Genomic DNA, 14,435 nt, shown 5'->3' on the forward strand with positions numbered 1-14,435 from the left:
AGTTCTTCAACATAAAAACCCTAGACGTATATAATACTTTCCCTCAGGCCACGTGTAGACAATTCGGGCAGGAAGTGGACACCTCAAGGGGTAGCCCCCCGACTGGAGGACCTTCCAACCAAGGACCTATCCACCTTATCACAACTTTTTGCCCAGGTCAAATCCAGCTCCCCTCTTGATCCGGACCCTCTCTATAAACTCCGCAAGGTAGAGGAAGCCGTACTCTCTGTTTTTCTGGAGGTGCTAAACTCCTCTATATCCAGATGTTGGGTGCCTTTGTTATTGAAACATGCCATGATAAGAGCACCCTTACAAAAAAAAAACACTTCGACCCTGAGTTATGGGGTAGCCATCGTCCAGTCTCACTCCTCCCTGGAACCAGCAAAATACTAGAGAAATATGTCCACAAAATTCTCTCAGAATACTTGGACACCCACTCCATACTGGGAGGGCTTACGTCCTAACCATGGTACGGAAACAGCTCTGTTAGCAGTAATGGATGAATCAAGGAAAATCCTCGACCAGGGAGGTGTAGTGGCTGTCATCCTACTTGACCGGAACACCGCATTCGATACTGTCAAGTACAACATCTTATTTGACAGACTTAGAATGGTGGGAGTCTCAGGGAAGGTTTTGGCATGGATCAAGTCTTTCCTGAAGGATAGAGCATTTCAGGTATTCGAGGGCAACTGCACCTCCAACCGCGTGCCACTAACGTGTGGAGTCCCTCAGGGCTCGTCATTAAATCCAACTCTATTTAACGTTTATCTAAAACTTCTTGCCGAGCTATTCCTCCCATATGGGATTCAGGTCATTATCTACGCAGACGACACGCAGCTAGTGGTAGCCTTAAAACACCTGGAGAATATGCCAGTCAATCTAGAATCCTGTATGGAAACTGTGGCCACGTGGATGGACCAGTCATGTCTTAAGCTCAATGGAGACAAGACTGAGCTAATGATCTTGAGTAACTATCCCATCGCCACAGCTGGATTGAACTGGCCTAACTGTCTTGGCCCTCCGCCAGCCCCCAAAGATCAGATCAGACATTTGGGAGTCTGGTTGAATAAGTCTCTCATTTTCAACTGCCAAGCAGTCAAGTTAGCTGCCTCCTGTTTTGGTATCATCAGAATGCTGCGAAAAATCTCCTACTTCTCCCTACACCCGCTCGAAGAGTGATGGTCCAGTCGTTAGTACTCTCCCATCTGGACTACGGGAACTCACTCTACCTTGGCACCCCAAAGTCTACCACAAGGAATTTGCAGGTTGTGCAGCCAGACTGCTTCCTTACACCCCATACTCGCATTCGGCCAAGTCGGCGTTAAAAAAACTACATTGGCTCCCAATCAATGAACGGATAAGGTTTAAATCAGGATGTATGTCGTTACAACGCATACTTTTACCACGCATACCATTACAACGCGGTTTTTACAACGCATACCATTACAACTCATAGCGCTTTGGGGTGCTGGATAGTGAATAGTTTAATTTACTATTCCAACTCCAGTAAATTAAACTTATTCCCTATACTAGAGCGCCCCCCAGCGCAATGCGTTGTAATGGTTTGCGTTGTAATGACTGCGTTGTAATGGTAGTGCGTGGTAAAAGATTCGTTGTAAGGGTTGTATACCTTTAAATCATTATGCATAGCACATAAAACGCTCTGGGGGATCGGTCCAAAGATAAATCATTCTCTTATGGCCTTCCATCGCCCCTCAAGATGCTTCCGGTCAGCCAGCCTGTTTTTGGCAGCGGTACCTAAAATTAAGAGAGCCCGGTCAGGGGGCTGCACCTTCTATTACAATGCCGCCAGTCTATGGAACACTATCCCCATCCAGCTGCGCTCAACTGCCCACCACCTCTCAGTCCGGAAGTAGCAGAAGACTTGGCTGTTCCAGAATCTGCCTTAAACCATCCAACCTTCCTTTGCTTGTTGTTGCTAGCGCAGGGATGCCTAAGGGTAGCCATGCGCTTAACAAATGCTAATTAATAATAATAATGCCATGCTCTCGCTGCTCTATCACACTGTGTGTCCTCCCTGCTCTTTAACGATCTGTGCATGCCGCGCTCTCCCTGCTCCTTCACCCTCTGTGAATGCTGGGCTCTCCCTGCTCCTTCACACACTGTGCATGCTGCGCTCTCCCTGCTCCTTCACACACTGTGCATGCTGCGCTATCCCTGCTCCTTCACCCTCTGTGAATGCCGCGCTCTCCCTGCTCCTTCAGTCTGTGAATGTTGCGCTCTCCCTGCTCCTTCACACACTGTGCATGCTGCGCCCTTCCAGCTTGCTTCACGCTCTGCGCATGCTCCATACAGGCTGTTCTACAGGATGCACTGACAATATTACTTCTCCCTCCAGGTGAAGGGTGAGGCCAAAGCATTTGCCATTGAAGCGAAGGCCCGAGCTGATGCTGAGCAGATGGCGAAGAAAGGAGAGGCCTTCCAGCAGTACCAGGATGTGGCCATGGTGGACATGCTGCTCGAGAAGCTTCCCTTGGTGAGAGGCCAAGACGCTGAAGGGGGCGAGCGGGGTGTTCTGCTACTCCCTTGGCTGAGATGTAGCTATATTGATGCACAATGATTGCTGGACCAGGATCCATGCCCAGCACTTACCGCGCACGAGTCCATGCCCAGCACTGACCGCGCACGAGTCCATGCCTAGCACTGACCGCGCACGAGTCCATGCGCAGCACTGACCGCGCACGAGTCCATGCGCAGCACTGACCGCGCACGAGTCCATGCCCAGCACTGAGCGCGCACGAGTCCATGCCCAGCACTGACCACGCACGAGTCCATGCCCAGCACTGACCGCGGACGAGTCCATGCCCAGCACTGACCGCGGACGAGTCCATGCCCAGCACTGACCGCGCACGAGTCCATGCCCAGCACTGACCGCGCACGAGTCCATGCCCAGCAGTGAGCGCGCACGAGTCCATGCCCAGCAGTGAACGCGCACGAGTCCATGCCCAGCAGTGAGCGCGCACGAGTCCATGCCCAGCAGTGAGCGCGCACGAGTCCATGCCCAGCAGTGAGCGCGCACGAGTCCACGCCCAGCACTGAGCGCGCACGAGTCCACGCCCAGCACTGAGCGCGCACGAGTCCATGCCCAGCACTGAGCGCGCACAAGTCCATGCCCAGCACTTACCATGCAGGGGTCCATGCCCAGCCTTGACCGCGCACGAGTCCATGCCCAGCCCTGACCGCGCACGAGTCCATGCCCAGCCCTGACCGCGCACGAGTCCATGCCCAGCACTGAGCGCGCACAAGTCTATGCCCAGCACTGAGCGCGCACAAGTCCATGCCCAGCACTGAGCGCGCATGAGTCCATGCCCAGCACTGAGCGCGCATGAGTCCATGCCCAGCACTGAGCGCGCACGAGTCCATGCCCAGCACTGACCGCGCACAAGTCCATGTCCAGCACTGACCGCGCACGAGTCCATGCCCAGCACTGACCGCGCACGAGTCCATGCCCAGCACTGACCGCGCACGAGTCCATGCCCAGCACTGACCGCGCACGAGTTCATGCCCAGCAGTGAGCGCGCACGAGTCCATGCCCAGCACTGACCGCGCACGAGTCCATGCCCAGCACTGACCGCGCACGAGTCCATGCCCAGCACTGACCGCGCACGAGTCCATGCCCAGCAGTGAGCGCGCACGAGTCCATGCCCAGCAGTGAGCGCGCACGAGTCCATGCCCAGCAGTGAGCGCGCACAAGTCCATGCCCAGCACTGAGCGTGCACAAATCCATGCCCAGCACTGAGCTCGCACGAGTCCATGCCCAGCACTGACCGCGCACGAGTTCATGCCCAGCACTGACCGCGCACGAGTTCATGCCCAGCACTGACCGTGCACGAGTCCATGCCCAGCACTGACCGCGCACGAGTCCATGCCCAGCACTGAGCGCGCACGAGTCCATGCCCAGCACTGACCGCGCACGAGTCCATGCCCAGCAATGAGCGCGCACGAGTCCATGCCCAGCAGTGAGCGCGCACGAGTCCATGCCCAGCAGTGAGCGCGCACGAGTCCATGCCCAGCAGTGGCTCGCACGAGTCCATTCCCAGCACTGACTGCGCACAAGTCCATGCCCTGCACTGAGCGCGCACGAGTCCATGCCCAGCACTGACCGCGCACGAGTCCATGCCCAGCAGTGAGCGCGCACGAGTCCATGCCCAGCAGTGAGCGCGCACGAGTCCATGCCCAGCAGTGAGCGCGCACGAGTCCATGCCCAGCAGTGAGCGCGCACGAGTCCATGCCCAGCAGTGGCGCGCACGAGTCCATGCCCAGCACTGACTGCGCACAAGTCCATGCCCTGTACTGAGCGCGCACGAGTCCATGCCCAGCACTGACCGCGCACTCAGTTCAGGCCTTTCAAACATTTGTAGGTGCATGGGCATGGGTTAGAATCTGGATGCGTGGCACATTGAACTCTTTTTCTCCTTTTTGCCAGTTGTAATGAACACCTTTATGAACCGATTTTAAACATAAACAAGCATTTACAATGCAATGGTTTCGCCTTTGGAAAAGTTAGAGCTATTGGCATTGCTCATGACATTTCTTTTTTTTTTTTACTTATAAATAAATGGCATTGTTATTTACGACTGTTAGAGCTCAGGGCTGATACTTTCAAATAGTGGATCTGCAACATTTTATCTGACTGTGGAGAATATGATTTGGAAGAAGAAATTATGTTGTTCAATTCAATTCAATGTAAGGGTGGTTGTGACCCTAATCTTAGCCACACTAGACTACTGTAACGCCCTCTATTTGGGAATAAACAAGGGTCAGCTTCACCACCTGCAGCTGGTTCAAAACGCTGCTGCAAGGTTGGTTCTGAATCTTCCGAAGCATCACTCTGCTTCATCTTCTGTTCAAGACCCTCTGCCTCACCCACAACGCATATCATGGCCTAAAAAGCATCATCAAAAGATATACCCTCAAGGAATCTCAGGTCAGCAAATCGTAATCTTCTCATGGTCCCAAGGTTCAAAAGATTGAGGTGTGTGGGGGGGTGGGAGGGGGGAGGGGGATAGGTGGGGGGGGTGAGCGCTTTCTCGCTGACTGCGGCCAAGGCGTGGAACTCTCTCCCGGTCTTCCTCTCGGGGCAACAAGAAAACACTGTCTTTCGTAAGTCCCTTAAGACCTGGTTGTTTCCTAGGCGCAAGGCCTAAGCATGATTTCCAAAGTGGTCTGTGGGTGATCTGTACACAAGCGCCTTGACGCCCTTGGGCTTAGTTTGCGCTATACAAATTGCTCATTCATTCATTCATTCATTCAATCAAACCCAAAAAATCCTTTCTAGAACTGTTCAATATTATCAGAGAGAATGGAGAAACAGGCAATGGTCAGCAAACCAAAAGACCTCTCAAGCTCCCTAAGAAAGTAAACATTCCACCATATATACACAAATCACACCACTACTTAAGTTAGCATCTGAACCTTTTACATTTACTATACCTGTCCATTTCAAGTGCATTTCCTTGAGTTAATGTTTTTTATTTTCACCTCGACAAGGGCACAAGGTGCTGAAATCAAATCAAAATAAAAGTTGGCATATCATGTCTCGCCTCTAGCCAAGGAGTCTCGTTCAGAACTAATGGGCAAAATCTTGTAGTGAAGGCATACTGATTAGGCTGAATTTGAAAAGTATGATTTGAACTTTTTTAAAGCAGCAGTTTCATACGGCCCCATTTATTGGGTTTAGGAATGAAAAATTAAATAGGCTGAAATATTCTTGAATTGAATACGGCAAGTTGGGTCCACAGGATCGCAGAGTCTATGGAAGAATAGGGTCTCAACGGACAATGGGATTGAATCTAAACGAGTTGCAATATCCTGCATGCACATTGGGCCTTTGGGCATAGATATCAGTAAACTCAAATAAATTGGGTTACAAAAGTAACAAATGGGGGGGGGGGGGTGGTAGGACGTGGGTATGTTCATAAGTTACATAAATGCCGTCCATTATCACAGAAACACTTCAGACAAAGACCCAAAGAATCTACCAGAAGTCAAGTGAAGGGGTACCGTGGGATAGAGATTATGCAACTTTCCATGGATGATACTGACAAGTGCCTCAACAGGGTTACCCGACCTAGACAATAGAAAATATGGTGCAGGGTGTTCATACCTGGGGGCATTACTCATAACATAACATGTGTATTTGTAAAGCGCACGTTCACCCAGAAGTTTCTTGGCGCTGAATAACAGATGTTCATTGTTACCCAACTCAATGGTATTCATTTTATCGACCTCAGATGGATGAAAGGCTGAGTAGACCCGCCGGGATTTGAACCTGTGACCATGAGGTCGAACACAGGCCCCTGCAATGGACGCATTAGTCCACTGAGCCACCAAACCCGGTTGGCATGCAGCCAATGTGGCCCTTGCAACACCTAAACATGTTACAGTAGTGTTCTATATAATTCTCTCTTTCAATCAATCTTTTACAAAAGTCTTGGTTTCTGAAATATCTGTTGCTTTACCCGGCTCATCACTAAAAATGTTCCTTCAGCCATGAATAGATTCTCGTAGCAAGAAACAAATAATAATGGGTAATTTTCGGGGACAGTAAACTCCGTGCGCTGCTCTCCTACTGTGATTAGGTGCAAACTGGTATTGTCCAAAGTTTTAACGGAAATGCTGGTGGGCAGGATATGGAGCAAGTATTCCAAACTAAACTGATAACTAGACATTTTCCCTGCCATTTGCTTTACACTGGATTTGCTTTTTCTTTTTTCCCAAACGGCAATCATTGTCCCACAAAGGATGACAAATAAGTTCTCTAGAAACCCAGTTTCCATGTCACCAATGGAAAGCAGATGGATAGGTGAATACTTGAATGGGGCTCTATTGTGCCTAAAGGGATCTGAAGCAGTCTGAATAGGTGGATAAAATAATGTGTATTTGAATAGCGCGCATCCACCTGGAAGGGTATCTTGGTGCTGTACAACAAAGGTTTATTGTTACCTAACTCAATGGTATTCATTTTAAGACCTGAGAAGGATGAAAGGCTGAGTAGACCCACTGGGATTTGAACCTGTGACCATGAGGTCAAACACAGGCCCCTACAGTGGACACCTTAGCTCATTAAGCCACCAGACATTGCTTGACCCGGATGAAATCGTAGCTCTAAAATCAGCAGAGAACTGCATCCATCTGTCCGAGTATGCCATGTGGAGTCAAGCAAGGGCTATAAGCCCATGAGTTCTCTGCAGCCACTATCCTGAGATAAACAGATAGGTCCAAAAATAGATGAACAACTCACTGACAGACATCACCTTTGCCAATTGGGGCTTCTCCTTCCTTCTGTCGGCAGACTAATCAGCTAAACAGATTGCAGTTAAAGGGATGTCGGCAGAGACACAGTCTGGTTGCCTGGAAAACAAAACAAGAACTGGAAAAGCCAGCAGGCCTTGCTTTAACGTGCATATACATGCATAGAAAGGCATTCACAATGCTGTTCGTATGTGTTGCATGCACAAATGTCGTTTAACACACTAAAAGTAGGTCAATTAACTTTCCAACTAAAGCACTGCCTGGAAGAGGGACTGGTATACCAAAAGCCCAACATGAGGCATGAGAAACATACTTATCTAGGTGGAGCTGCAGTCCATTATGTATTCTTTGAAGAACTGGCTGCATAAGGTAGACATTTTTAAAATAATTAGTAATAAGAGGTAAAGCAGACTGTTGCACTAACACACCAGACCTAAACAATCACCCAGAAGGCTACATGTGGGCGGACGCAGTGAAAAGGAATGGATCGGTGGTGGTTTAGTCTCCCTATACCCAGAACTATGGCACCAAGGCAGATCTGGGGAATAGACTGATCTGTCTATGTGCTGAATAAGGTGTCATTATCAGCACAAGAAACCAATGCTTCCTAAGCAAGTTAGCATTCCCGGACAGGCTCTTCCAGTCTGATGGATCTGTTACAGACACACTCCAGCAGACCGATGTACTACCAGCCTGTAACGAAGTGATAAGTGGAGATGTAGGAACCTGAAGACGGATGCACGGTTCAGTGAAATTAACTCTTTTCTCGTGAGCCAACTTCTCACCCTGAGGCTCCTCATATTAAGCCAAGACATGCGATGCTGATGTCCAATTAATGGCCTTTCTCTCGCCTGCAAAGCTAAGTAGGCTAATACTAAAGTTTGCCATTCAGGAAAGGTCAACCATCTCCCCTTTAAAGACTCGAACATGCTCCCTTTCAGGCCCCAATGGCTGCACATAATATTCCCGACAACACATTTTGCCCCCATAGGAGTCCTGCTGCTTTGAAATGCTTGACAAGCCAGCCGGGCCCCGCGCCAGTCCCTCAAGCACACAGTGTTTCAGATAGCACGCGGGTGCGCTGCCTTGCTGGCTGGGTTAGCAGTCTCCAATTCAGCACAACATCTGATGCCCTGACTGTTCAAATGCTCATGCACGACTGATCAGAGATTTTTACTCTCGAAAACGAAAGAGCTATGAATGCTTTTCTCTTCTCTTTGGGCGTACAAAAGCAGCAACGAACCTAAGTAGAGGATGTGTTCGAAAACCGGGTAAGTGCGCACAAAATCAGCCTATGGCGGAAGTGGGAAAGGCACATCAACGCCTCTGCAATGGGTACTTACTTATTCTTAGGCGTGTGATGCACGTTCCCCCGCACACAGATGAAATGTCACAGCAAACGGTCTTAGATTAAAGTATTGTATTTTAATTTGTGTCTTTCACTTTGCTGCAGCTGAACAGGCACATGATGACGCAAGGGAGGACGTGGTTCGAATTAAAAGAAGGAATGTGCTCTGAACGCAGTAACGGGAAACAGTGAACGGGATGCAGCTCACAGGAGGCGGGCAAAAATGTTATATCAGTGGTTATCGCTGCCTAGGGCACAGTCAAAGCCAGGCGAGAGATCCTGATCCCAAACACGGACACAATCCCTGAAGGGGTGAAAAAAAAAAACACAATATACATGCACAACTCTGCTCTCACCGCGCTCTCCGGTCCGCACCCCCGCCGCCGGGGGGCTCCATGCGACGGCGGCAATCTGTTGACTTCTCCGGTCTCCCTCTTCAGCATGGGAGACCGGCAACGTCCTCCGCTTCTTCCGGGGCTCCCTCCAGGCAGGCCACGGGAGCCCCGCGTGGGCCGCCATACTTCTTGTGGGCCGCCGTCTTCCTTCTTCCCCCGGGCGGCGGGGGGCGGGCACTTCCGGCCGGCCGCGCTAGGATTGGCCGGCCGGCTGAAGAAACCCCCGGGCGGGGATCGAGCAGTAAGGGAGGGAGGGAGGGGGAGAAAGGGAGGGAGGGGGAAGGTCACTCACCTGCAGACCTGGGCATAATAAGGAGACCCGTCCCGAGCAGCAAGGGAGGTGCCGGCAATGCCGGAACAGACTCGGGGGCGTTCCCGGCGTCGCGTGACGTCGCCAAAGCCAAAGAATCTCGGGAACGCCCCCGTGTCTGGTCCGGCATTGACGGACGCCTCTCTGTTCCAATGGCTAGCCTCCATTTATGGAGCTAGCCAATGAAGCAGAGGGGCGTGTTCAAGTCACCCATACTAGAAACTACAGATTTCTCTGGAGGCGGAGCCTAACGGCTCCGTCCCCCAGCGAAACCTAAAAAGTGCTTGTCCGCCAGGGAGAATGAAATACTGTAGTTCTATATCTATTTACAAAAGGGGGTGGTGATGAACAGAGTGTCTGAATTGAGCAGACCACTCTTACCCAGTCCAAAGATCAGGGCTTGATCATTGCACCATCAGGATTCAAGCAAACCGGGCCGAAGACGGCTGTAATGCCAGAAACCGGTCCCCGGGAGCTTGTTTCCTTCCCAGTGTAAGAATTGGCTTTTGTAGTTTGGTTTGCCCTGTTCCCATCATGCACTGGGACAGGAACAGACTAATTTGCATACAGCCAGGTTCTGAAACTGGGATGGTGCAGTGAGCTAAAAAACGGTGTTGGATCTAGCCCTGATCTCTTGACTGGGTGAGAGCTTTCTGCTTAATTCAGAGACTCTGTCCCTCACCACCCCTTGTTGTAAATATTTTTGTCCACCCTAAGCGTGGAAGGGTATTCTCAGATGTGAGACCCTTGCTCATTGCACCATCAGGATTCAAGCAAACCGGGCCGAAGACGGCTGTAATGCCAGAAACCGGTCCCCGGGAGCTTGTTTCCTTCCCAGTGTAAGAATTGGCTTTTGTAGTTTGGTTGCCCTGTTCCCATCATGCACTGGGACAGGAACAGACTAATTTGCATACAGCCAGGTTCTGAAACTGGGATGGTGCAGTGAGCTAAAAAACGGTGTTGGATCTAGCCCTGATCTCTTGACTGGGTGAGAGCTTTCTGCTTAATTCAGAGACTCTGTCCCTCACCACCCCTTGTTGTAAGTAGTTCTATATCTGGCATCCTCCGGCTGGCATGACCATAAAAGCTGCCTTATTATTAATAAAGAAGATGGCTTCTGGCTCTGGTGGCTTGGTGGTGTAATGCGTCCACTGTAGGGTTCTGTGTTTGACCTCATGGTCATAGGTACAAATCCCTGTGGGTCCACTCATCCTTCTGAGTTTGATAAAATGAATACCATTGAGTTGGATTGCAATAAATATCTGTTATTCAGTGCCGAGATACCCTTCTGGGTGACCATGTGCTTTACAAATTCACGTTATGTTATATGTTTAGAAATATTCACATACATTTTGCAGGAGGAGCACAGGGCCGTGACCAGCACAACACCTGGCTCATAATGCCCCATCAGACTTTCCCGCCTCCTAGGATGTACATCATACAGAACTCGCCAATATCACTTAATACTGACCCGCTGTGCACCTCTGTGATTCCAGTACAGGTGCCCTACCAATACTCCTAAATCCTACTCTGCACACCCCTGCGAGTTCAGAGCTGGAACCCTACACCTGCATGACCTCTGACGTAGCTTCACGTTTCTCCGTTTGTGCCAGTGTGCATTGTCTTATTATTCTTCTCTGGTGTTTCCAGATGGCAGAGGAGATCAGTAAACCTTTGACCCAAGTCAAGAAGGTGACGATGGTGTCGAGCGGTAATGGAGAAGTGGGACCCGCCAAGCTTACTGGAGAAGTGCTGGAGATTCTCAACCGACTGCCAGACACTGTGGAGAGGCTGACCGGGATCAGCATTAATCAGGTGTGTATCGCTCAATAGTGGCACCCGGGCTGTGGCTGGCTGTCAATCTGTTGTGTATGGACGCAGATCAGCAACAGCCCGCTCTGCATTGGCAAAGTTCACTCACATTCTTTTTTGTGTGGCAGAGTCAGGATGTGCCCTTTGAAATGAGTGCATCATGCCTGTGGCCAGAGACCAGAGACCAGAGTGCAACATGATGCACAGGTAGCACAGAACCATTATCTAATGTGTTCTTTGGTTTGTATGAAAAGATGGAGGGTGACTCAGTTTACCCTTGAGGAAGTAGAATCCATGTAAATTTGGGCCTGACTAAAGAGAATGTAAAAGGTAACTGACTGTCAGGGTGTATGGGGTAAAGAAGACAGAACATGGATCAACAGTAATCCAGATGGAGGTAGGAGGAACTAATGACAGAATCATAGCAGGGTTTGCCACAACAGGACAACCTGGCAACACAATAGCATTAATAGCACGTACGTCTGCAAACATCGACAAGTAACTTTACCAGCCTTTCTGATAGGCAGGATTGGGGTGTACCAGTTGCTTACATTGAATCTTTTACTTTACAAGAACAGCATTAATTGGGCGGATTTCTGCTTTCGCCACAGGATGCAGTTGACATTGTGGTAGACAAGGCAGAGTATTTGTTTAATTCAACCTACTTTTGACAGGATCTGCAGTTAAAATACAACCCACATAGTGCGCTGGGACTCCAAAAGAGGGTGGATCTTCTGCTGTAGTTTTGGGAGATGTATTCATACTCTCATGAACAAATCATCCCGGTAAAGCAGCATTCACATTTTGAATCTTACCATACTAGTAAAGAGTACCACTGTTGCAGTACACAGCACCGTTCAGTTTACAAAGTAGCTCCCTTGGAAGCAGGTTTGCTGGAGGGGTGGGACTAAAGTGGAAGGCGTGTTGTCTGTAACCAGAGCCACAGAAGTAGACATAGGGCTGAGAACATGTTAGAAATGCAAATGCACCAATCAAATTGCCCAAAAAAGGAAAAGCGGGAAACCCAGAGTTTCGTAGATCGGATCGACTGGCACTGGAATCAGTAAGGCTGGAAGAGGGCTTTACGTTAATAACACTTAGTTCGTACAGCTTTTTCTCATCTGATGGGTATTATCATAAAGGCAGCAGGGCACTAGGCTGAAGGTGGGTAAGGTCGTTGGAATCATTGCTCTCCACATCAGTGGGAGGTGGAGCCCCTCTTTCGACTCCGTGCACACCTTAACGCCTCTCCTGCTCCTCCCCCACCTGTCGGTTTTAGACTATCCTGGGTAGTAGTCACAATGTGCGCCTGACTGTCCCAGGCATGTGTTTCCGATTGGTTGGACAGTGATCTAGACCACTATAAAAGTGCAGAGAGAGTGGCAAATATGGAGTTGTTGTCGCCGCCTCTTGTCTGGCTCTCCCGCTTGTCATCCTGCTGTCAGTCGCACAGACACTCGCCTGTGCACACCATCCGCCAGCCCTTCCACAGGAACTGTACCTTCTTCATCTGGAACCCTTGGAACACCCCATGCATCTCCTATCAGAATTGAAAATCTCAGTATCCCTGATCTGTCCTCCTCCATTTCTTCAAGGATATTATTAGTCATTTGGGCAATTAAGTGTGAAGGGGTAGTGCAGTAGAGGTACAAGTTTACAGCCAATCCCTCCGAATGCTCATTTGGGATCTCAGTTTCTCTTTGATGTCTTTGAAACCCTACATCTGTGATTCCTGCCAGCTTTTCATGGTTTTCTTCATGGTTTGCTTTTAGGGTCTCTTGGGTTATTCAGTTCTGTAGTAGGGGATCTCTGTGTATAATCATAATCTAGTGAATAGTCCCGCCCATGAGCGTGGACCCCGGAGCAATCAAAAATAATCTCTTACGGTGTCGAAAAATGCAGAACTGCACAGACACTTAAGAGAGAATTAAAGACAGTTAATGCAGCCTATAAAACCAGGCTACACTGTCCAGTACTTCAACTAGAAATTCCACCATAAATCCACAAACAGCAAAGTCTGTCCAGATTTCCCTTGCCTCAACAGCAAAACCCCTCTGGAATGATAGAGAGGAAGACCTGGACAGACAAGCCCCATAGGCTGTCATTATGTGGCTTAGAACCGGATACAGTGCCTTTAAGAGAACTTTCCAGAACTTCACAGTATCCCGGAATGCACTGCAGGTCCCTTTTACTTTCAGTTCTTTTTTCCGGCTCCTGCAAGCAGGACCCTGGAGCATTGAGCTCTCCCTTTTCAAGGGTTTATTGGTGATTTTTCACTTTTGTTCAAGTCTTTGAGTGCTTTTCTAAAGTACTTTGGTGCCTTTCTTCTGGTTTATCCTTTGGTGCACCCTTTGATTGTCAATATGCCTGCATTATTTGACAAATGTCCAGAGTGCTCCAGGAAGTAGGCCAAATCGGATCCCCATGAGGTGTGTATCCTCTGCCTTCCCTCTTCCCATGTCCCTGAGGAGTGTGTGATTTGTCAGGGCTATTCTGGCAGGACCCTGAAGGACAGAGAGAAGATCAGGCTTCAGGGCCTTGAGGGAAGAAGGCTGAAGGCGCAAGGTGGATCTGGAGGGGCTTCCTCTGCCCGTGCTGAGGCCTCTGGAGGGCTCCCCAGGGGCAGGAAGACCAGCAAGCGTCCCCATTCTCCGTCTGTGTCGATTGCACCGACTACGGCGTCAAGAGGGATGACTACAGTCTGTTCCCCGTCTCCCCAGGGCTCTGGGTCGAAGCGACGTCGACGCTCGACGTCGAAGGAACTGAACAGACCGCCGCCGAGGTCTCCTGTGACGATTTTGTCGTCGTCCTCGTCGGAGTCATCGTCGAGTGATCGACATCGAAAGGCCCGGCATCGGCGCTCGCCGTGACACCGCTGTTCGCCGTCGGCGAAAAGGAGAAGATCGTCGTCGAGGGGATCCTCGTCGTCGAAGAGAAGATCGCCGTCGAGGCGCAGGAGGTCGCCGTCGAGGCGAAGGAGGTCGCTGCGAAGCGAACGAGGTCGCCGTCGAGGCGAAGGCATTTGCCGTCAAGGGAGAGACGGTCGACGCTAAGGAGAAGACGCTCGCCGTCGAGGGACCAACGCTCGCCGTCCGGTCCCCGTTCTTCGACGCCGAAGAGACGTGGAAGGAGGTATGGCACCATGGGAGGTTCGCCAACGTCCCAGGCTGGGAAGCAAGGCGGATCACCAGGTTCGGTGTACTCCATGGTGTATACCCCGTCGCAGAGACCGGTTAAACCCCCGCCTCCATTACCCAGGGGGCTCCCTCCGAGGGCCCCTACTCCTCCTCCTCTA

General features: G+C 50.3%; 1 protein-coding gene across 1 annotated transcript in view; it reads left to right on the forward strand.

Moving 5' to 3' along the window:
* FLOT1 (flotillin 1) overlaps nt 1–14,435 on the forward strand; it is a 232,098-nt gene that overhangs the window by 191,590 nt on the left and 26,073 nt on the right. Inside the window, exons 11-12 of the mRNA XM_086920821.1 lie at nt 2,360–2,497; nt 10,979–11,143. Of these exons, the coding sequence (XP_086776947.1) occupies nt 2,360–2,497; nt 10,979–11,143 (303 nt within the window). The remainder of the gene's footprint in view (nt 1–2,359; nt 2,498–10,978; nt 11,144–14,435) is intronic.

The sequence above is a fragment of the Lissotriton vulgaris genome, chromosome 5 (genome assembly GCF_964263255.1).
Source record: "Lissotriton vulgaris chromosome 5, aLisVul1.2, whole genome shotgun sequence".
NCBI lineage: Eukaryota > Metazoa > Chordata > Amphibia > Caudata > Salamandridae > Lissotriton > Lissotriton vulgaris.